Source organism: Sebastes umbrosus, chromosome 14 (genome assembly GCF_015220745.1).
Source record: "Sebastes umbrosus isolate fSebUmb1 chromosome 14, fSebUmb1.pri, whole genome shotgun sequence".
In the NCBI taxonomy this organism is placed as follows: Eukaryota; Metazoa; Chordata; class Actinopteri; order Perciformes; family Sebastidae; genus Sebastes; species Sebastes umbrosus.
The window spans coordinates 10,888,488-10,912,106 of record NC_051282.1 but is presented as its reverse complement, the minus strand read 5'-3'; the positions used below and the strand labels follow the sequence as shown (position 1 = coordinate 10,912,106).

The following is a 23,619-nucleotide window of genomic DNA, read 5'->3' as shown; positions in this document are numbered from 1 at the left end:
TAGATTACAAATAAATCCAAAATTGATCTTGGCCCATTCACTTAGAATAGTACGATGATCTAACACTATTTTTTAATCCTCTATGGAAACCTGGTTGTGGTTTGGTTCCTGCTGGCAGCTGCCAGATTCTTTATTCAAACACAAGAGAATCTAGTAAGTAGTTTGCATTGTGAATATCGCTCTTCTACTGCAGCCTGTCCAGTTCGATCCATGCTACCGCCCTCTGCTGGCTGTGGATGGTGTTGCGTATGGCTGCCAGCAGCTCATCGGTGCAGCTCCAGGTGCTGGGCTCCAGGGTGTAGTAGAGCAAGGGCAGCGTCTCCAGCTGCAGCTCCTCGGCCTGGCACACCTCCTCCATGACGCTGTCCTCTCCGCACCGTGGAAAGAACTTCCTATTTCAAGTGTTGGAGCGACATATGCAGCAAGTTAGAGGAAACAACTTTGGTTTACACGGGAGAGCCTTCAGTTGGTTGCAATCTCCTCACCTCACTGCTAGATACCGCCAGATCCTACGCACTGGACCTTTAACTGTACTTGCAAAGCAAATGAATGCGCACTTACCTTAGCTTCTTGTGCTTTTTGCTCTTAGGGCGGATATGGATGACGATGGGGTAAATCCCCTGTCTCAGTAAGCCCTCAACACTGGGCAGCCCCAGCTCCAGCAGACAGTGCTTATCCTGAGACAAGGAGGGAGATTTGGATCATGCGTTATTATTACCATGAACATCTTCTCTCTCTATAAAATGAACAGGTGCACAGATAATAGCTATGATTGGTTATTGATTTCACCCACATACACCCTTCCTACTTTTCCTTGAGAGAGACTGTTGTGCCTAAAGATGATTTCAACGATGATGTGTGTGTGTGTATTTTTTTTTTTTCATTACCTGGCTGATGACATCCTGTATAGACTGCAGCCGTATTCCCAGAACCTGCTCCGGACTGCAGGAATCCAACAGGAACACCCTTTTGTCTCGTCTCTCTGAAGCCTGAATAGGCTCTGCAAACCGCAGGAAGCAGAGGAAAGAGGAGACTGTGGTGAGTTTATCAATGTTTGGGGCATCGTATATGTGAATAAGTGTGCGTGTGCATACCTGGTGGGCAGGTGTTGAACTTCAAACCAGACTCCGCTGGTTGCAGCAGCCTCTCTATGAGACGACGGGAGAGGAGAGAGGGAGAGAAGATGACCGGCCGCTTAGTCTGAACCTGCACCGGCTGCACTAAACTGTACGGGATCAAATGCTCCTCGTGACCTGAGAGGACACATGAAGGTAACATGAATGCAAAGTGTCAAAGAAAAATTATACTGAAAACATATATGATGTATCACACAGATTTGGTATTGTATTCCGGGATCTTACGTTTGCTGAGTGTGTAAAGGACCGGCTGGATGGAGCCAGTCCCACGGCAACTGGGGTCCACCGCCTTGACCAATCGTACACGTCCAGATGCTTTCTTCAAGAACTACATTCGGGAAAATGGAGAAAAATAAACTAGACTAAACTACTCTAATCGTTGTGTGTTACCAGTGCTGTAACCCACTCTTCATGTCATTTCAATATGAACAGACTTACCTTCCTCTTGAAGTCCTTTTGCTCCAGGGCCATTTTTCGTAGCCTTACAAGTAACAACTGTTGTGCCCTGAGATGGAAAACATATTTGTTATTTATACTCCTAATTCTGCATAATTAAAATGTGGTACTTAAGGTTTACTTTAAAGAGGAGCTATTATGCTTGTTTTCAGGTGCCTACTTGTATTTTGGGTTTCTACTACTAGAACATGTTTACTTTATTTTTCTCATACCAGCTTTGCTGCAGCACCTCTTTTCACCCTCTGTTTGAAATGCTCTGTTTGAGCTCCTGCGATCCCCCCTACTCCCAAAAAGCCCAGTCTGCTCTGATTGGTCAGCTGGCCCACTCTGTTGTGATCGGTCAACCGAACCGAACTCTTTGGACTCCGCTCAAGCCCCGCTCTAACTAGCCAAACTAGGCGCTAGGCAGGTATCATGCAAATGTGTTACTTGGTGACATCACCATGTTAGGGAAGAAAAGGCGGGACTTCAAGCAAGGCGTTTCTGGCAGTTCAGGAGCAGAGTTTCTGTGTACTTTGGGCTTTGTAACTTTGCAGACCTTTTACATGCACAAACAACTATATAACACACTAAAGGAAAGGGAAAAAGCACAAAAGCATAAAAGGTCCTCTTTACCATACTATATACTATAATATTTGCCTTTCAGAGCCACTGTAAAAAAAAATCCTCGATGGCCAGAATTAGAAAATGGTCTAAAATAATACTAGCAGACTAACTGTCGTACCTGTTGTAGTTGGGCATGGTTCCTGCCTGCAGGGACTTGGCTGTGTGTGGGTCCACCAGGGAACAGTGCCAATGGTATTTTCCATTGTATCTTGTGTCTGTGACATGTATAATGTCATCACAGGACACACCCAGAGACGGCGGGTCACCACGAGGCTCCATGTTGAGATTGACACGCACATAGAAGGAGTCAGCACCCGTAAAAGTGGGCAACGAGAGCTGGGAGCACAGCTTGGAGTACGCTGAGGATGAGGAACAGAAGAGGGGACAGCTTATAGTCTCACAAGGGAACATAACTGTTCATTGATTTATATACATTCTTCAAATCTCTGACATAAAGGGACTCACCCTCTGGGTTGCTCTGGTGTTTGAGTGTTGAAGGCTCGGCCCACCACTGCAGAGAAAAGTGGGCTACCTCAGCAGTGCACTGGCCCAACAGCACACTGCCCCCACCAAACAGAACCCGCTCCAGCTGGACACCAGGAAGAGAAAACTGCATGTTATGTTCCAGCCTTATGTTCATCTTTTCATCTCTTTCTTATGTTTCATTTCATTTAAAATCTGCATTGTAAATGAATTTGCAATCAAGGAGCTTGCATATTTCACACAACTGCAGGCAGAACGGTAATGTGCACTTGTCCAAAAAATATGTATAATAGCATTAGCTGAAGCATGTACATACACATGATGCTCACACATGATTTTCCACTATACAGACACACACACACCTCCAGCAGCTCACTGCCCTCCTTCAGTCCACATAGTTCAGCCGGGGAACCGGCCATCACATGGCTGACGAAGATCCCTGTTTGGTTTCCACCGACTATCGTGAGATCGTCGGCTAGACTGGCTCTGCCGCGCTTTGGTGAGACGGGGGGGCTTGAGGACGGGGAGCGGGAGGGTATCCTGAGAGATGGCAAGGATGGGCAGCAATAGATAAGGATGGTGTGACATGTTAGGCAAAGATTTGGCAAAGAGCAGCACAACTCCAGGAGTGTATTCACTTTATATAATCAAAAGGTTAACTTTCATGCTTGTTCTGTGCTCTAAGAATTTCTTTCATTATATATTCACATGTTGTATACAGTATGAATATTTGCACTAACAGTATTAACCCCTTTCAAACCATTGCACCCAATTATCAATGTTTAATGAGATGTTAACCACTTTGTTCTGTTAAACTGTATCTGCTAGAACTGATTGTTTGGAGGCTTCCACAAACAAGATTAAGATGGTGCAGTTGTGTAACAGTCGTAAAACGTCCATGGGCCAATACTCACTCCATACCCTTGTAAAATAAATCCCCTAAAATGTTAAGACCTTTAGCTAGTCTTATCTATGAAGGTGTTAAATGTTGCTGCGAGCAGTGAGGCAGAAATGCATAAAGAAATGTATAAAGAAAAGAATACAGTGCAATGGGAAAATCGTGCAGAAATAAATAAATAAATGAATGCATAAATACATAAAAAAAAATACATAAATTTAAAAATAAATATAAATTAAATAAAAAATCACTGTAAAAATAAATAAAAAATAAATGTAAAAATAAATAAATGCAAACATTTCTAAAAAATAATTACATCAATAAATAAAAGGGAAAATAAACAGAAGAGTAAATAAATAAGGGAATTAATACAAAGATAAATAAATAGAGAAGAAACAATAAAGAAACAAATTAAAACAGAAATACCAATTTATGTCTTTTGTCTTAATTAAGGGCTACATTTATTTTTAATATTATTTTTGCTACATTTAATGACACTTTTTTTTAATTTATCAAGTCATTTATTTATTCATTTATTTTTTTATTTTGACAGGTTCCGTCCTCCATACATAAGTGTCATTGCTTATTAAGCAAAAAGCCATCACATATATCAGTGCTTTAACAATATCTTAAGGTAGCTTTCATTGACAGGCGTCAAAACTGTGATGTTGTACCTGGGAACACTGGGACTGGGCTGGTGGGAAGAGACTGCAGGCAGGTTGACCAGGTCAGGGGGGAAAAGGTAAGAGTGAAGGGAGTTCCAGGAATCACACAATGAAGGTTCACTGTGCTCACCTGAAAACACCAGAGAGCCTCATAATAACTTACACTCACATACCAACTGGTGTGTTTTATTATTGTTCTTTGATGCCAAATGACTGAAAATCATAGACAATCATTTAAAAGTTAATTTATTTGTTTCTTCTACATGACTGATAACTAACAGAAGTTAATTATCATCACTTGGGCTGGTGACAGTTGTTGATGCAAAACGTGACAAAATCAGTTATACCTGTAATGTTGTCATTCTCATCACTGCCCCACGACTCCAAGTCAAACCTTTTGAGAGCAGAAGGACAGGGGTGTTTATGAAAATGAAATAACTAGTTAGAACAGGCTGTAAACGTATATCGTTATGTGGGGCTGATGAACTCACTCTGTGTTGAATCTTCTGTTGATGGAGTTCATACATGGAGGAAAGGGGAACGTGGAGAGCCGATTTATCTCTTTTTCGTTTTCTTCTGTCTGAGGACAGAGAGGTAAATAACAACACACTGATTCTGACTCTTTCATTCTTCATCTATTTGGTTCCTGCGTTTGTTAATGAGCAGAGCGGTGGTACTCACTGGCGAGAGGAGATTCTCCTCTGAGTTGGAGCGAGAATCTGTGAAGGAGCAGAAAGAATAATTGAATGAATAGAGTATATCTACATTGTAAACTTGAGAATCATCTTCCAGGTGTGTGTGCACACAACTTACCCTCCGAGTTTTCATTGGCTTGGCCACTCGAGGGCGTCTGTGTAACAGAGAAGATGAGTAAATATAGTATCACCTCACAGCTATAGAGGTATTGTGCAGGTACTAACACGCTAAGAGTTGCGTAAGAACCTACTAAAATGTCTCAAACTCCAGACAATAATCAGATCCTAGTCTAGCTGAGCTGAAATTTACTTTGGAGTCCAAAAGCTACATTCCTCGCATACCCTAATTACAACGTGAGAAAACATGTTGCAGTCTCCAAAACAGCTGTGTCCCATGGAAACAGTACACAAAGAAGTAGTTAAACTACATTAACAGCACCACATTCTTACTAATTCTGATTTAAAGGGACAGTGTGTAGGATTTGGCGGCATCTAACAGTGTGGTTGCAGATTGCAACCAACGGAGTACCCCTCCTCTCACTCCTCCCTTTCCAAGACTGCGGTAAAGTGAGCCGCTGAGTGCGAAACCGTGGTAACGCCATTCGCTCAGAGGCCATCCTTACCATAATAACACTACTTTAGGAGCAACGGAAGTCAGACAGCGGCTGGCGGCACCACGGTTTTGCACTCTGCGGCTCACGTTACTGCAGTTTCACAAGCGCGTCAGAGAACTACGGTGGCCTCCAGGTAACATAAAACTGTGAAAGTCTCTCTAGGGCCAGTGTTTGGTTAGTCCGTTCTGGGCTACTGTTGAAACATGGGGGAGCAACATGGCGGCGCCATGAAGAGGACCTGCTCCCTATGTAGATATGAAGGGCTCATTGTAAGCTAATGAAAACACAACGATTCTTAGTTTCAGGTGATTATACACAAAAGAAAACATAGTTATGAATATTATATTCCATTTCTGTTAATAGACACTGTTCCTTTAAATCATGACTAGGGTGATGGTACTGTTACTGTGAATGTGAGTAAAATAATACTTATGGTAGCCAGCCCTGACCTTTCGTAGCAGCGGGCGGGAGCTATTATCCCACGGTCTCAGGTCCAGACCGAGGGAACAGCAGGGTCCGTAGCACTGGTCCTCACTGCACAGGGACAGGTGGGACTGGGGAAACACAGGGAACAATATATAATAGGTATAGAATGTTCTGTAGTTGCAGTGTGAAGACAGTGCTGTACTCCTCCTGCGTTAACTCACACAGTGCAGACAGGGGCTGCTCTGCTCCATCTCCTCCCGGTCCCTCTCCCTCTCTCTCTCCAGCTCCCTCTGCTGCTGCTCCAGGTTGGCCTGCAGCTCCGCAATGCGTTTACGCAGACGGTTCTTATCCAGCAGGCAGTCGGTGTACTCCAACTGCAGGCTGTCTCGACTGCGCAGAGCCTGGTGAAAAGACGGAAAAAGAAAGACAAAAGAAGTTTGCATGGTGTAAAAATTGTTAAAGCTGTAGTCGGTCACTTGATGAAAAGTCAATTTTATAAAACGGTCACTATATCCTGACAGTAGTTCATGAGACAGATAATTTGAAAAAAGCATGTGCCTCTGTGTCCTTAAAGTGACCGACTGCAGCTTTAGGACTAGTCAGGGGTGCTATTATGGGGGAAATTAAACAGCAACACAACTAACTACAAATATACCTTGATATAAGTTGGTTGGAGACAGTGTTGAGCCTCCGTACACACTGACCTGGTCTCTCTCCTTTTCCAGCTCCATGTTCTGGTTGAAATAAGACACGCTCCTCTTCTGTTCAGTCTCCCAGTCCAGCTGGAGAGTCCTCACCTTCAGCTGCAGCTGCTCGCACTGCGACTCCAGCTACAAACACAGTTTACCATTACAACCTCCATTCAAAGGCAGAAAAGAAATCAAACACTGACTTTGGCAGTAAATCAAACTTTTTAACAACTGATTAAAGTAAAAAATATAATCTTAAAGGTGCAGTGTGTAGGATCTGGCGGCATCTAGTGGTGAGGTTGCAGATGGCAACCAAGTGAAGCTTCTCCTATGATGTGTGTAGGAGTACTACGGTGGCTGACGCGAAAATGTGAAAAACGCGAATAGCCCCATCTAGAGCCAGTGTTTGATTTGTCCATTCTAGGCTACTGTATAAACATGGCGGGCAGCTCCATGAAGAGGACCCGCTCCCTATGTAGATATAAACGGTTACACACTGTTCCTTTAAAGATCATTTGTGACAACCTTGTCCCTGTGCTCCTCAGTGCTCTGTAGCTCCCCCTGTAGTCTGCTGATGATATCACAGTGCTCCTGCCTCTGCTCTGCAGCCTCTCTGCGGTCCTGCTGCAGGATGTCCATCAGAGCCTGAGGTAAACAACAGAAAGTACTGAGTCTTTAGAGACATCACTAGAAAAAAAAGCACACTTAACCTTTGTTTTGAGGGACAGACTATGAGGAAAAAGCACTGTGGTTGATTCTGACATGAAAAGTAGATTTAAGATTTGTAGATTTAAAAACATACTATGGCTCCAGTAGCAGGAACCGTGTCCCTCATCTGAGTTCCTGTGTTCTCAGTTCTCTGAACTTCAGTACGGTGCAGTGGTTTTTCAGTCAAAGCAGGCGGAGAACCATTTACTCCAATTGAGAGCAGATTGTTTCTTTTTGCTGGTGTGGTATTCCCTAGAGTATCCATGGTTTGTTTGTCTGCCTCTGTCAACCTGGACTTCAGCTCCTCCACCTGTATGGAGGACAAGCAAAACAGCCTTAAAGAAAAAACCCTCACATTCTGAAATGTCCAGTAATGCTGTTGTAAAACATGATTTCAATATGTCTAATGGACATATATGAAAACCATAACACTCTTCCATAACTGATTCTCATTCAAACCCAAATACAGTATAGATTGGCTATAGACAACTGTGTGTGACTATATGTATTTATGTGTATGTTTTAAAATATATATATGTATGATTATTATTGTTATTTTGCCTATACTGTGGTTTATGTGATAATTCTGCTCTTCGTTTCACTTTTTATTTATCATTTTTATTTATTTATGTTTTAATTTTATTCTTCATTTGTTTAGAAAAAATGACTTTGTTTTTTTTGGGTGGTATAAAAATGGACGACATGCACACTTCTGTATTTGGTATTTCACACTGAATGGATTGCAAAGTTATGTTGTTGATGAAAAAGGAAAATAAAATTAAAAAAAATGGCTAATGGGCTGTTTATCTACATTAATGATAAACATTTGATTTAGTAACATAAATGACATATATGCTTTTTATACTACAAACAATAAGAACAATCAGTGCAGGACTATTATTGCATATACAGTATATACATATATATTGCATTTTGGGTGGGCATCTCGAACAGTAAGACATGATAGGCACTGTTTTTTATTTATTTATAAAGCCCTTAATGGTAACTTGCCATCATACATCATGTCCTTATTAAATTGGTCCTATAGTCATTATTTGACTCATTCAAGTGATTGGCTAAAGCTTGAAGTCCTGCATGCAAACGCTAAATTTGGGGAAACTGATTTTGAAAACAAAACAAAACACATTACAATTAAACACATTTGTACTTATAGGCGATTAAATCCATGATTACAAACTACTCCGCTCTTGAATGTAACTGTTTTTAACATTGTTATATTTTTGTCTGGCTGATTGCTTCTTGTAATTTGTTAATTATGTTCTGTGTGTATTTATTTTGTTTTATTTTACTCTCGACATCATTGAAAATGAGGGCATGCCCTCAATGATTCCTCTAGATTTAATTAAAGGTTGAATTATGTAAGATATGTGGTACAAACACATACAGTATCTCCTTTCCAGGGAATCAAGGAGTTGGAGGTAAATAAAAGGTAAACTGAAGTGTTTATCATACCTACTGCATTCCTATTAGCTGGCACATAAGGTAACAAGACCACGGTGGAAACAGTGTAGCTGGTTATTAACATCACCATCATTTAGGGGAAAAAATAACCACAAATATTTCCAGGTATTCACAAACAAAGTGGTTTATACCTCAGTGGTATGGTGGACGTGTTGTGACAGCACACAGTGGAGGCTGATAACATCTACAGTTGGTTTCAATTTCTCACTTCAGCTCTTATGTTGCACCTACGTGCCAGCTTAAGCATTTTCACTTGAGCTGCCCTGGGCGCTGTTATTTGCTGCCTTATCAAGCCATCAAACAAAACATTGTTTTTTTTCTTATCCTAAGGCCAACCTGGAACACCTGAAACAGCATCTTAAAGTTTAGAGCAACAGGGGAAAACAACTACGGGGACTTGTGATGACAAGATCACTATTATCAGCAAATTAGCCATTTCTGCAGCTGCTTTTAGAGTCAGGATCAGCTCAGGAATGTGGTGGGAGATCGGCGATGACTCATCCGAGTTTCTCAGTGAAAGACTTGTTATGTTAGACAATATCTGTGAGTCATATGATTTTAAAACCTGGCTGTGGTGAAAAAAAACATACACTCTCTTTATGAGATAAATTAAGACTAAATTAAGAAACTGTACAGTTTCTGTTTTTACATACGCTGCTCCCAACGACCTACCTGCCTCAGTAGTTCTCTCTCATTGGCGGAGGCCTTGCCTTGCTCCTCCAGGGCCCTGGAGTACTTCACCGCCTGCTCCAGGTGCCGGTCCTTCAGCTTGCCCAGCTCTCGACTGGCCGACTCCCCGTCCTGACGCAACCTGGATGTCACAGATCATCCGGTGAGCACATTCTCTCACCTTCTCTTGTTGATTCATTTATGTGCAACTCAAGGTAAATCATGTACTTCCTGTGACATCAAAGTTACTCAATCGTGGATTCATTGTAGTTTTACAGTCACAGGTACACATTAGTGTCATAACGGATGTTGAAGTTCAAACTTTAAAAAAAAAGTTACCTCTCACTGCCCTTATGACGATATCAACAAGAGAAATGACCTGACTAGACTGTCAGTTTCTCCCATGACTCATCTCTCATCCAAGGATTTAGTGAATATCATTCTCTGGGATTTTTAAGTCACAGCCTGATAATAGCAGGATGCAAACATAGAGCAATAAACTACCTACAAAATTGAGCCAAACCTCTCTAGCTGCAGTCTGTCCTGACGTAACTCCTGAGCTTTGCGTTCGGCGCGGCTGCGCTCCTCCTCTGCTACCCGGCAGCGCTGAGACAGGCGTCGCTCGCACATGCGGGTGTTTCGAAGCTGCTCCCTTAGTTTACGCACCTCCAGGAGCAGAAACTGGGTCAGACCCTCCGGACCTTCCTCATCTGGGGAATAAAGACAGCTGGAGGTCAAGGGTCATCATGGGGGCTACTGGTTAATGTATAGAGAGGGTAAACTCACATGCAGAGAGCCAGAGAGGCTTGTTTTAATGTGTGAGGAGATGGGACGGGTGTATGAATATGTGTTTGCAGAAGTCGAAATCTACCAAGAGAACTTTTGTTATAAGATTTTCTCTCAAGTTCCCATACTGGCTCTACATGTTTTGATCTTTGTCTTATAGGGACCATCAGTGCCAAACGTCTGAAATAGGGCTGTCAATCGATTAAAATAGTTAATTTCGATTAATCGCAAATTAATCACACATTTTGTATCTGTTTAAAATGTACCTTAAAAGGAGATTTGTCAGGTATTTAATACTCTTATCAACATTGTAGTGAGCAAATATGCTGCTTTATGCAAATATATGTATATATTTATTATTGGAAATCAATTAATAACACAAAACTATGACAAATATTGTCCAGAAACCCTCACAGATACTTTATTTAGCATAGAAAATATGCTCATAGCATAACATGGCAAACTGCAGCCCAACAGGCAACAACAGCTGTCAGTGTGTCAGTGTGCTGGCTTGACTATGACTTGCCCCAAACTGCATGTGATTATCATAAAGTGGGCATGTCTGTAAAGGGGAGACTCGTGGGTACCCAAGGAACCCATTTTCATTCACATATCTTGAGGTCAGAGGTCAAGGGATCCCTTTGAAATTCTGTGTTCAGTGTTATCTAGTAACTAGATAACACTGAACACAGAATTTCTGGCTTCTCTTTTCAAAGTCTGAATGTCTCAGCTCGTAGTGTGTTTACTCTGTGCCAGTAAAGAAGCTTTTTACAGCCAGCCAACACAAATGGGGCTAAGTCATGTTTTTTGAAAGTCAGATTAAGTCTCAAGACTACGCTCAAGTCTGAAGTCCTTAACTTTGCATTTAGGGCTTGAAATACTCATGATCAAATGCAATGTAGTGTCTAAAAATGAAACCACTAACAGTTATAGTATTTATATAGTCTAGCGCCAAGGGGTCATTCTCTCTCCAGAATATTCTGTATATATTATACTATTCTTCAAACCCATCAAATGCTTTGCGTGTTTATTTCCTGAGTGTTTGCAGGCAATCTTTTTGTTAATGTAAATTCTCATACCACAGTAAGATATTTCCTTCTATTTTCTTCTTCTATCAAGAAATCTAAAGAATTTCCAACACAAAATTGAGGTTATTTACTCAAAAGCACATCCAAACTGTCCTTCCAGTGGGCCTACAATTTAATAGGCCTTATTCACAGGACATTTTCACATGCCATGTAAGTATTTTGGTTGATTTCTTTTCAAGTCTGAAGTCAAACTCAACTCCACACCTTTGCCATCCTCGACATGCAGAGAAATCCCCGTCTTACCCAGTATGAGGGAGCATCGCTGTGTGGGCTGTTCTCCGGTCAGCTGTGTGTACTGCTCTGGGTGGTAAAACTCCAGTGATTCCATGAAGGCTTGAAGACCTCGCTGGCCCTGACCACGCAGAATGTCCAGCAGACGACCTGTCCAACAGGATGGAAGGACAAAGGATGGAAAAAAATCTGAAAAATTCATCGTTATCCCAGGCACAATATCAATAAACCAATTCAAGCTTGTGTCAGAATTTTGTTCCTGTAAACTATCAAAGCTGAAACCACAAAAATGCTCCCTCTTTGATGTGAGTGTTATTTACAGCGTAGTTATATAGCTATTTCAAACATGAGCATGATGAATGAGCATGAGCTAACTCACTGACAAAGAAACAGCAGTGATATGAGCCGGAAGCTTAGGTATTCTCCTTCATCTTTATCATCTTTCACTCCCCGTTCTGTCTGCCTCACACTCCCCTTTACTTAGCCTTGTCTTTCATCTTACTCTCTCCATAGATCCTGCCTGTTTCTCTCTCACTGCAACGTTTATCTTTACCCACCTGTTCCTCTCTGACAACAATCACTCACACATAAACTTTCTTCTATGGGAGTTTTACAAAACAGCCATACTGCAGTTACATATATATAAATATAATCATATTAAACTCAGTGAAATTACAGTTGAGTTCGAACAAAGCACACTTGGTGATTGTTGGAAAGAGTAACGACGACAGGTTGGGTGAGTTTTATTTTGTTTCTGTCCAGTTTGAATGAAGTGTTTTATGCTGCTCCGCTACGTACAGCTGATCTCAACATAAACAAAAATACATGTGGATGATGGTGCAAGCTGCACGGAGAGGGGGGGCAATCGTACTCAGGCAGCTTGGCGGAGGTCTGCGCTCTCCGAGTGCCATTCTAGTTTATGAAATGTTGTTGAATGTTAGTTTATTGTTTGTCTTCTCAATTAGATTTTCTAATAAGGCAGCATGTATTTCCATGTTTACATTTTAGCAAATTGGCATCATTAAAGGTACAGTGTGTAGGATCTGGCAGCATCTAGCAGTGAAGTTGCAGAATGCAACCAACTGAAACGTATCCCGTGCACCAAGCGTGTAGGAGAACTACGGTGGCCGATGCAAAAACATGAAAACGTGAATGGCCCTCTCTAGAGCCAGTATTTGGTTTGTCCGTTCTGGGCTACAGTAGAAACATTGTAAATGGACTTGCATTTATACAGTGCTTTTCTAGTCTTCTGACCACTCAAAGCGCTTTACACTACATGTCAGCATTCACACACACATTCATACACTGATGGCAGAGACTGACATACAAGGTGCCAACCTGCCCATCAGGATCTAATCTAAATACTCATTCACACACCGATGGCACAGCCTTCAGGAGCAATTTGGGGTTAAGTATCTTGCTCAAGGACACTTTGACATGTGACTAGAGGAGCCGGGGATCAAACCGCCGACCTTGGACGACCTGCTCTACCTCTGGCGGCCGGCTCTGTGAAGAGGACCGGCTCCATGTAGATATAAATGGTTCATTCTAAGCCAACGAAAACATGACTCTTAGTTTCAGGTGATTATACACTAAAGAAAAAATACTTATATATTATATATTATATTCCATTTCTGCCAATAGATCCCCCTGAATGCTACACACTGTTCTTTTAAAAGGAATTTGCAGAATTTGCTATTAGCAGATCCTAACTGTAACATATCCACGAGTGTAGCTATCAATTGATTATTACAAATTTTCAGTCAAGTTCTGAATTTAAAAGGAGCGTCTTTTTTTTAATGATTTCTAAGCAGAGTTATGGACGTTTTGGGAATTGGAGATAATGCAACCCTCAGTATAAGTCACACTAAAAATATGTCAGTTAGATTCAGATTTGACTGAGTTATGACTGAGAGAAGTAGTAAGAGAGCTGCTGCAGCTGTTGACCGCACTGGTGAGCGGACCAACTCAACAGGCCAAACTACAATAACCAACTTCCTGTTGAGCTGTCCATTTCACCTCATATCTCATAGCACTTTCTTCTTCTTTCATGGGTGCATTATAACATTACAAAAAGACTCATAGTATCTTCTATGTGAGTTTCAAAACTCTTAAAGTTGATTTTCATATTGCAGTTTCATGATCTGAAACTATGTTTTAAGGTGCTCTTGATAGCTTCCACAGACAAACAAAACATTGATTTTGGACCCGCCAAAATTTAAAAAATGATTTTTTCATAATCATAATGTTTTTTCAGGAAAAGCCATAGTTTTATTTGGCACCTTTCTAAAAGCTCTGTGGATGTATTTTTTTTAATTTATTTTTTTAATATTCGTCTACATAAAAATGACCTTTAAAAGAATTTTTAGCTGATATGCACAACCTTGTGCATGGTCTTAAGGTGTTCAATCTAGCTGGGTGGCTGCTGTTGCCATGTTGATTTATTAGTGTTTTCAAATGAGTTTCTCCTCCTCTCACCGGCCTTGCTGATGCGCAGTGGGTACTGTGTGGAGTTGAGCACCTCGTCTTCATCCTGCTCATCAATGACCTTGCACTGGCGCAGATACGGGGTGAGTTTGGCCGGGTTGAGGATGCGCGTGAGCTTGTGCCGCACGCCCTCCACGCGATCCCAGAGCTCCTCGCACCGCTCCTCTGACCAGGACGGAGAAGATCGCACCTCCTCCTGAGCTATGTCCCCCTCCTCTGCCCAAACTGTGACACCTGCAAGAGAGCGGACGTTTACAAGCAATTCAGGAAGTTTGAGTAATGTAAAAAATGATTGCGCACTCAAAGTGTGTCATTGCTTTATGTTGCTACTATGGTTACTAAACAATCACAGTCTCTCTGCTTTATGACGCAAAGATAAGACATCAGAAGCAAACCTATGAGTCACCTTTGTGAGATACTTTTATATTCCTCTTCATCAAAATGTATTGTTTGATGGACCTCTTTGACAAAACACTGAATGGCTACATAATAGAAGTCATTCTTAAGGATGCATAAAGGATTACTGGGTTGAACTGCTGCATTGTGAAGGAATGAGATGGAGCTCCTTACTGGAAGTCTTCCAAGGAATGCTGAGGGGGATTTACTCCCTACAAAATAAAAGTCTGATGGATGAACATTTATCTTGAAGCCATTTGAGAGTAGATAATGTGTTAAATCTCACATAAGGAGGACACTTTGATTAGCTGAAAGCCAACAAGCGTTTGTATGATGAATGAACAAGAAGTTATATTTCATACACAATGTGAGTTAATATAACAGCAACAGTTAAGAGTCTGCTATCACCCGGGTCATAAACTTGGGGAGGACACTTTGTGGGTCAGTGTCTCAGAGCGCAGGAATGAAAATACTGCCGTGACTCATATCGTACACCTAAAAACACACGAGGGGGCCGCAGACAAAAGCCCCATCAGTCCCATTCACTTCACACTGTGGAGGAGACAATGAGAGAAAGTGAATAACTCTGCCACTACAGGAGTTTGTTAAAAAACAGCTTCATACTGTACATACAATGGTCGATTCCAATATTAGTGATGCAAGGGAGGGAAAACTTTCACCAGCCTCACAAATCCAGTGAGAAAGCGCTGAACAAGGCACACCATAACAACACAAAGCCCCCTAAGGCTGTGTTGCTTCTGCAGGCAGAACCCCATGTCTCATTCCGGTTGGTTTAACAAATGTAGTTTATAATCACAGAGGCGCGTAGGTCACCAATTTCTTTCTCATCTCACTGCAGTCTGAAATACTTTGGGGGGGTTTTTGGCTGCTGATAAGAGAAAGACATGCAAAGACATCACTCTCTAGGCTCTGATAACTTGTGATGGGCATTGGTCCCACTTTATAGAATAGATGATAGAACCTATAGATTAGTCAAGTATTCACCCTCAGTGTTATTTACCACTGGTGAGAGTGAGGCAGCTGATCAGAGCGATCTGAGCTGACAGGGCAGGTCGAGGCAGGTCTGGATGCTTTGGAATCTCGGTCATTACCCATAAACAAGTCTGCTGAGACATTGTTCTCATGTGATTACCACTGAATTCCTCCTCCTGACACTCAGAGTAGTAGAAAACACTCAAATTAGATCCTGTATCTACCATAATCCCTTCTTAGAAAAGAAATGGGTACAACCCAGTTAAAACTAAGGTTCAGTTAAAACTGTAAAAACAAAATAATCATGTGCACTGCAAAATGAAGACCTGGGGAAATAATTAAAAAGCATATAATAACAAAACTACACATCTGCTGATAAGATATTCTGGTGGGGCAGCAAAACTGAAATATTTGTGACAAATGTGCATTTTGCGATAAAAGCAACAAATTTGGCACAGATGTAGGTTTATATGTTATGAAAAGATATAGATATCGAGGTGCTGCAAATTTAGCCACTGGGGGCTGTGGCAGCTATTCAGCGTCAAACTTCACCCCCTTGACTTCATGATAGAATGACAACCAATACACCTTATTGTGATAATACTACGCCAATAATATGCCAAATTTGTTTCTTTTATCGCAAAATGCACAATTGTTATGCTTAACTGCCACGCTTGTTCAGATATATTTCAACAAGAAGACTTTTGTTATCAGATCTTTTATCTCCAGAAAAGGCCATGTTTATATTTAAATGTGTGAAAGTTTGGAAAGTTTTAATAAGTATGAGATGAAAATTTGTATTTGACATGACTGAGAAATATACTGTTAGTTTAGCAAAAAGATTGTTGTGTTAACTGTTTTGAGAAAAGAGCTTTTATTTTGAAAAAAAAGTGTCAAATCAACTGAGAATTGGTGCAAAAAAAAAACTATCACTGGAAAAATCAAGAAATCAACCAAGTGAATGCGTGTTATATGCAGACCTACACAGGATTGTGCATAATGTGGTAGATTATGCTATTTGTGCTCAGAGAAAGCCTCATTTTGTTGACACAAACCGGTACCCGGACCTGAGACCTTATCACTGATAACACACCAGGCTAGCACAGCCTTGCTGACATTTAACGCGTACACTGTTGAGAATTTCCCAGTAAAATAACAGTAAAGAACTGGCAGCAGGGTTGCCTTTATGTTAATGTAAAATTAACATTATTATACTGTCGCTGAAATTTACAGCTTTGTACTGTTAATGACAAATACAGTTTGAACTGGTTGTTTTTTATTAATTTCACAGTATTTTACAGTTAATTTACTGTTTAAAGACACATTATATAGCTATTTTTCACCCTTTCTTTTACATTATCTTACTGATTTGTTTTAATGCACTATTTAGGCTGTATTTTTTTACATACATTTTAATAAACATAATTTTTTGCCTAGATGAATAGACTTAGCAGGTTACAGACACAGGAATAGTCACTATAAATAAAATTAAAGGCACTTGTTAGGAAAAAGGCTATAATAGACTTGTTGACACTTTTCCAAAAATATCTGTCTATAGCTGGCTACAAGCACAGAATGCAAACCATAACAACATGTGATTGAAGAACAATAAAGATAATTCACTGATTTTACAATCATGTACAATGTACAAGCCTCACATGTGCAGATCAGGTCCCAGAATTAAACAAATACTGCATGAAACTGTTACTGATGATACTTTAGACAGTTGATCAGCAGTAAAGTGCTGTTTTTTAAGAATGCATTATAGTTCAGTTAAAAAACGGCCTATGAGCGTAATTTAACAGGTTTTCTTTTGTATTAACAGTAAAGCACTGTTTTTAGCAATAACAAGTTAATACTGATGAAATCCTGCTGTAAATTAACAGCAATTGTTTAGTTATATAACGACAGCTGCAAACGTCTGTCAATCATTCCCCTCAGGAACATTTTAAACCAGAGCCAACATATAGAAACAAACAGCGCGCAAAACTGTGGGACTCTTAAATGTTGTCTTACCACTCATGTCTTGAATGTGTTTTGAAGATAAAGCGCAGTGTGATCGAGTCCTCTACATCCACCTTCAGACCAAGAGACGAGTCAGGAGTGAAACCGAGCAGTGACGTCCTGACTGTGGAGGTCTTCCTTTTACGCACACCTTGGCACACTCAGCTCCTCCACCCTCGGTCAACCACCACCAGCCAATCAGCAGCCAAGAACAGTGGGGGGAAAACTCCCACTTAATACCACATCACAGCGGATCAACACCTATTACTGGTCAGAAAAGGTTCGATGGAAAGCCATCTATGTATAACATTTGTGTACACTGTAAACAATTGGTGTTAATTTACAGCAGGATTTCATCAGTATTAACTTGTTATTGCTAAAAACAGTGCTTTACTGTTAATACAAAAGAAAACCTGTTAAATTACGCTCATAGGCCGTTTTTTAACTGAACTATAATGCATTCTTAAAAAAACATCACTTTACTTCTGATCAACTGTCTAAAGTATCATCAGTAACAGTTTCATGCAGTATTTGTTTAATTCTGGGACCTGATCTGCACATGTGAGGCTTGTACATTGTACATGATTGTAAAATCAGTGAATTAGCTTTATTGTTCTTCACTCACATGTTGTTCTGGTTTGCATTCTGTGCTTGTAGCCAGATATAGACAGACATTTTGGGGAAATGTGTCAACAAGTCTATTATAGCCTTTTTCCTAACAAGTGCCTTTAATTGTATTTAGTGTGACTATTCCTATGTCTGTAACCTGCTAAGTCTATTCATCTAGGAAAAAACAATGTTTATTAAAATGTATGTAAAAAATACAACCTAAATAGTGCATTAAAACAAATCAGTAAGATAATGTAAAAGAAAGGTGAAAAAGGGTTATATAATGTATCTTTAAACAGTAAATTAACTGTAAAATACTGTGAAATTAATAAAAAAACAACCAGTTCAAACTGTATTTTTCATTAACAGTACAAAGCTGTAAATTTCAGCGACAGTATAATAATGTTAATTTTACAGTAACATAAAGGCAACCCTGCTGCCAGTTCTTTACTGTTATTTTACTGGGAAATTCTTAACAGTGTACGTTATCCATACTCCTGATAGGAAAAGAAAAACTTGAGTATGTCACATTAACTCAGTCAATCATTCACTCACTCACGTCGGCCGACCAGTACTGTGTCTAACCAAGCTCTCTCTCCATAGGAGATCTGAAGCTGGTATATATATATATATATATATATATATATATATATATATATATATGTGTGTGTGTGTGTGTGTGTGTGTGTGTGTGTGTGTGTGTGTGTGACGTCAACGGCCTCCCAGAACAGGCAGCACAAGAGCACAGAACTTCCCCACCCAAGATATGAGTAATAACAGCATGTATGATATCTCTGCTTTTTGCCAGCACACTTTGCCAGATGTGTAACGTTATTACAAAAAGTGTTATATAGGTAAAGCTTGACTCATGCAGAATTGTATCAATACTTGAATGTTTTCTGCATAGATGTGGATCACCTTACACTCGTTTTTGATTATTTGATTATATTGTTATCCAAAGCATCCGTCTGCCACATGGCCTGATTTAGCAGCTGTCATAAAGTCATAAAGAGTTTATGTTTTGATTTGACTCTATAATTACCCAATAGTAATTACAGGTTATTCCAATACTACAACTTGTCATTGTATTGATTTTGCTCATCTGTTATTTCCTGACAATTTCTGCACATTACTACGTACAATGTTGAAAGGCTATGACGCTCCAACCTGATTCCACACAACAAGTTTTTATGAAATGTCCAGGTTACATCCAGTATGACTGTTGTTTCAACAGCATTTAAATGACTATATTTCATCATCTGAATACGGTCATTTAATAACCCTGAATCTGGTTCAGAGCTATTCATGATATCATTAAATAATGTTTATGCTGACGTTGAATAAACTATCGCATTTAGCCCATTGATTGGTTGATTGGAGATCATCGTCTGTGATGTCATGACTGACGTCATGACAACACAGACGTCATGACTGATGTCACAGTCCTCGCTCGAAAAGTTTACTTATAGAACCCGCGCTGCGATCAGGCTCAAATTTCCTACCTAGGAGATTGCTGAAAAGCTAGGTTGTCCGGAGCAGATCCGGCCGGAACCTCTGCTGTAGGCTGACTGGAAGGTCACTGACTGGAAGGTCATTGACTGAAGGTCAGCCTAGAGGACAGCTCCTTTCTGACAACGGGGTCAGTTCGGAGTAGAGGCTCGGACCGGCTCTCCTCTGAGCTACCTGACTATCAGCTTTTTCTAAAGGGGGAACCCGTGTAAGGGATTGGCTGGAAAGCTAGGTTGTTCGGAGCAGATCCGGCCGGAACCTCTCCTCTAGGCTGACTGAAGGTCACTGAAGGTCAGCCTAGAGGACAGCTCCTTTCTGACAATGAGTCAGTCTGGAGTAGAGGCTCGGACCGGCTCTCCTCTGAGCTACATGAGGACTATCAGCCCTTCTCAGGCCTGGAGCCGCGGGGACCAGGTTCAGACCTCCTCTGGAGAGAGAGAGCCTGGTTAGTCTCAGGACTGGTCGGCCGGATTGACTGAGAGAATGATGAAGTAACAGTTCTGGTCAACGACCAATGATCATGACTCATTGTTGCTCTTTCAAAATGAAAAGGCGGAGAACAGTTTTCTGTTTACGTTTTCTTTCTTAACTTACCCTGTAAAGCCCAAATGCGTTGTCCTTTCCCTCAAACCAACATTTGCGCACGCACAAGCCGATCCGGTTACCTGCGGTACTACAGCAGGTTAACAGAGGAGCAGAGCGCGCCGTGCTGCGGGCGCTCCAAACCAACTTTACGCACACACGCATCAAATCCTTTGATTGTATTCAGTGTGACTATCCCTAAGTCTGTAACCTGCTAAGTCTATTCATCTAGGCAAAAAATAATGTTTATTAAAATGTATGTAAAAAATACAACCTAAATAGTACATTAATACAAATCAGTAAGATAAGGTAAAAGAAAGGTGAAAAACAGCTATATAATGTATCTTTAAACAGTAAATTAACTGTAAAATACTGTGAAATTAATAAAAAAAACAACCAGTTCAAACTGTATTTTTCATTAACAGTACAAAGCTGGAAATTTCAGTGACAGTATAATAATGTTAATTTTACAGTAACATAAAGGCAACCCTGCTGCCAGTTCTTTACTGTTATTTTACTGGGAAATTCTCAACAGTGTAGTATAGCCTTTACGCACTAGATGGTGCTTCAACCAATGTGTCCACTCAAAGCTGTCCCTGTAAGCACAACTTTATAGCAGTGATACTGTTGATATTCTCAGTGCTGTTTCTTAAATTGTGAATTTTGTCATGAAGTCTTGTCACAGAAATACAACTTAAAGAGAATATGACTCATTAACACTGTGAGTCACTCAGTAGTAGTCACTCACAGAAGAGCTTCTCACCTTGTAAAGCTGTAGGAGACACAGCTTTGTGTTGTAGTGCTTTGTGCCCTGGAGGAGGTTAGTCACCAGGGAAGGCAGGGGGAAACCTGACTGATCCGATAAACACAATGACACAGAGTTTCATCCTCACTTTTTAAAACAAATAAATAAATAATGCTTATAGGCCTATAGTTGTGCTGCCCCTATCGCAGGTTGTTGTCTCTAGCACGTCCCACATAATGACTGTACTTGAGTATTAAAGAAGTGGGAAAAGCTGACTCATACTGTTTGATCAGGTGTAGCTTATACTACCAGATAACTCCACAGCAGTTAATAATGGGTTTAGCTTGGAAATGAAACCAGGAAGTGACGTAAAGTTTAAAACAAGCAGAGGCAAGTGTTGCCAAAAAAAGCATTATGCAAATTAAAGCTTCAGTAGGCAGAACGTCTTTGGCATTATTGAGCAAAAATTGCATAATAACCTTTCAGCATATTGTAATTCAAGTGTTCTGAGAGAAAACTAGACTTCTGCCCCTCCTCATGGGTCTGTTTTCAGGCTTTAAAAAATCTCAAAAACATTATTAGTTATGTAATTAATGTTATCTGAAGTAAAAAAAAACAGATTATTGTTATTTAAGGAATGTTACAGTTCATTTGCACATTGTGTAAAATTAAAATAGACAGAGAATATGAGGAAATGTGTATCTGCTGCATCTGTGTCTTTCTCCTTCACAGTGACTGACAGTGATAGTGAGTGATACTGTGTGATACATTAAATTAGGACCCATGGCAAACATTTAATCTATCTATTCTATTTTGAATATTTTAACTGGCTGCAATTGGATGTTTTTGACTGGGGTCCTGAATACATTGGTCTTTTCAAAAAGCTCTAATTAAAACAGAAAACAATGATATGAAGTCATTAGGAACAAACTGATTGACAAAGGCATGAAAATTGCAATAATAGAAAGCACCTGTGAGATATGACAAAAAGTAGACCTATGGGGTCTGTGAGGAGCCCGGTCGGTCGGATGAGGGTTATTAAATGAGAAGAAAAAGTGACTTTGTATCACAATTCAAATGATGTAGAGGTATATAATATACAGTAAATCATATGTTTATCAAAATAGACACAAATGTTTATAAAAAATTTTAAATGAAGTGGATGTATATCATTTTGGAGAGTAACCTCTCCTCCTCTTCTGAGGCAGCTGGCCAACTCTTGCGGGACCTGGTGGAGGGTGTGATATGTGTCTTGCAGTTACAGTGTGAAGGCAGACAGGAAATAATACGGGGTGCCCGGCAGAAGAATGTGTCTTTTTCTTGGCCTGTGGACAGGAAATGTCTCTGGGCCTGCCCTGAATTAATAGGCCTCCTGTTTGGGGTCTCAGTACTGCTGTTGAGAGACAGTGTGGGTTAATGTAGACAGAGATATTATGCGCTCATACACTACAGGAAGTGTGTAGGTGAGGATGCTCTCTCTATAAACGTCCTCTGAATAGACTAGATGCTTGTACAGAAATAAATACAGACTTTGCATCTGACCTTGGCCACACTTGAGCATTGATGACATCATTTCATTTCATACTCTCACTGAAGGATCTGTAGTTGTATACATATCACAAAGACCTACAATATTCATTTTGCAGTGTTGACTGTATTTTATCTTAGCCGTATGCAGGGAGATTATTGAGTCATAGGAGTGCCATAATGAAGAATAAAACTGTAAAAGAATAAGCAAATAAATGTGGAAATATACAGAGGAATGAATAAAAGAATATAAGTAAATAAATAAATAAATGTGGAAATATAATAAGGAATAAATTAAAGAATATATAAGTAAATAAATAAATGTGGAAATATAATAAGGAATAAATAAAAGAATATATAAGTAAATAAATAAATGTGGAAATATAATAAGGAATAAATTAAAGAATATATAAGTAAATAAACAAATGTGGAAATATAATGAGGAATAAATTAAAGAATATATAAGTAAATAAATAAATGTGGAAATATAATAAGGAATAAATTAAAGAATATATATGTAAATTAATAAATGTGGAAATATAATAAGGAATAAATTAAAGAATATATAAGTAAATAAATAAATGTGGAAATATAATAAGGAATAAATTAAAGAATATATATGTAAATAAATAAATGTGGAAATATAATAAGGAATAAATTAAAGAATATATAAATAAATAAAAAATGTGGAAATATAAAGAGGATTAAATAAAATAAAATATAAGTAAATAAATACATGTGGAAATATAATGAGGAATAAATAAATTAATACATAAGTAAATAAAAAAAAATTGGAAATATAAGGAGAATTAAATAAAATAATAAGTAAATAAAAAATGTGGAAATATAAGGAGAAAAAAATAGAAGAATAAATAAATATCGAAATATAGATAACTAAATAAATAATAAAATATAAAAGAATAATTATAAGCATTTTCATTTATTTTCACATGTATCTGTTATTTTATTTCTGTATATATTTAGTCATATATTTTTCAAAATATTTATTTGTTTATTTTTATTTTTATATGATTTTTTAACTTTTATCTGTTTATCAGGTATTTCATTTTAAATGTGAGAATGTACAGACAGGAAATAGAGATGGGTATATAAATAACTCTATTTCCTCATTGTG

At 39.4% G+C, this 23,619-nt stretch overlaps 1 protein-coding gene and 1 long non-coding RNA gene across 6 annotated transcripts in view; one reads left to right on the top strand and one right to left on the bottom strand.

Annotated features, from left to right (window-relative positions):
• LOC119501928 overlaps positions 1-1,512 on the top strand; it is a 5,775-nt gene extending 4,263 nt beyond the window's left edge. Inside the window, exons 2-6 of one of the 5 annotated variants that reach the window (XR_005209952.1) lie at positions 194-465; positions 590-751; positions 911-1,038; positions 1,125-1,271; positions 1,335-1,512. This is a non-coding gene — a long non-coding RNA (uncharacterized LOC119501928). The remainder of the gene's footprint in view (positions 1-193; positions 466-589; positions 752-910; positions 1,039-1,124; positions 1,272-1,334) is intronic. The other 4 variants (XR_005209954.1, XR_005209955.1, XR_005209951.1 and 1 more) reach the window with 4 other exon arrangements.
• Positions 1-17,655, bottom strand: part of zmp:0000000896 (caspase recruitment domain-containing protein 10) — a 19,087-nt gene extending 1,432 nt beyond the window's left edge. Inside the window, exons 1-24 of the mRNA XM_037792660.1 lie at positions 17,525-17,655; positions 14,111-14,353; positions 11,645-11,782; positions 10,051-10,237; positions 9,531-9,669; positions 7,471-7,686; positions 7,194-7,313; positions 6,684-6,809; positions 6,201-6,380; positions 6,003-6,107; positions 5,058-5,094; positions 4,926-4,963; positions 4,736-4,824; positions 4,592-4,638; positions 4,254-4,374; positions 3,044-3,221; positions 2,664-2,787; positions 2,317-2,557; positions 1,575-1,641; positions 1,362-1,464; positions 1,095-1,253; positions 888-1,000; positions 562-677; positions 1-392 (exon numbers count right to left, since the gene is read on the bottom strand). The exon at positions 1-392 is cut by the window's left edge and continues 1,432 nt beyond it. Of these exons, the coding sequence (XP_037648588.1) occupies positions 185-392; positions 562-677; positions 888-1,000; positions 1,095-1,253; positions 1,362-1,464; positions 1,575-1,641; positions 2,317-2,557; positions 2,664-2,787; positions 3,044-3,221; positions 4,254-4,374; positions 4,592-4,638; positions 4,736-4,824; positions 4,926-4,963; positions 5,058-5,094; positions 6,003-6,107; positions 6,201-6,380; positions 6,684-6,809; positions 7,194-7,313; positions 7,471-7,686; positions 9,531-9,669; positions 10,051-10,237; positions 11,645-11,782; positions 14,111-14,353; positions 17,525-17,531 (3,102 nt within the window). The 5' untranslated portion in view covers positions 17,532-17,655 and the 3' untranslated portion in view covers positions 1-184. The remainder of the gene's footprint in view (positions 393-561; positions 678-887; positions 1,001-1,094; positions 1,254-1,361; positions 1,465-1,574; positions 1,642-2,316; positions 2,558-2,663; positions 2,788-3,043; positions 3,222-4,253; positions 4,375-4,591; positions 4,639-4,735; positions 4,825-4,925; positions 4,964-5,057; positions 5,095-6,002; positions 6,108-6,200; positions 6,381-6,683; positions 6,810-7,193; positions 7,314-7,470; positions 7,687-9,530; positions 9,670-10,050; positions 10,238-11,644; positions 11,783-14,110; positions 14,354-17,524) is intronic.
• Between the last annotated feature and the right edge of the window lie 5,964 nt (positions 17,656-23,619).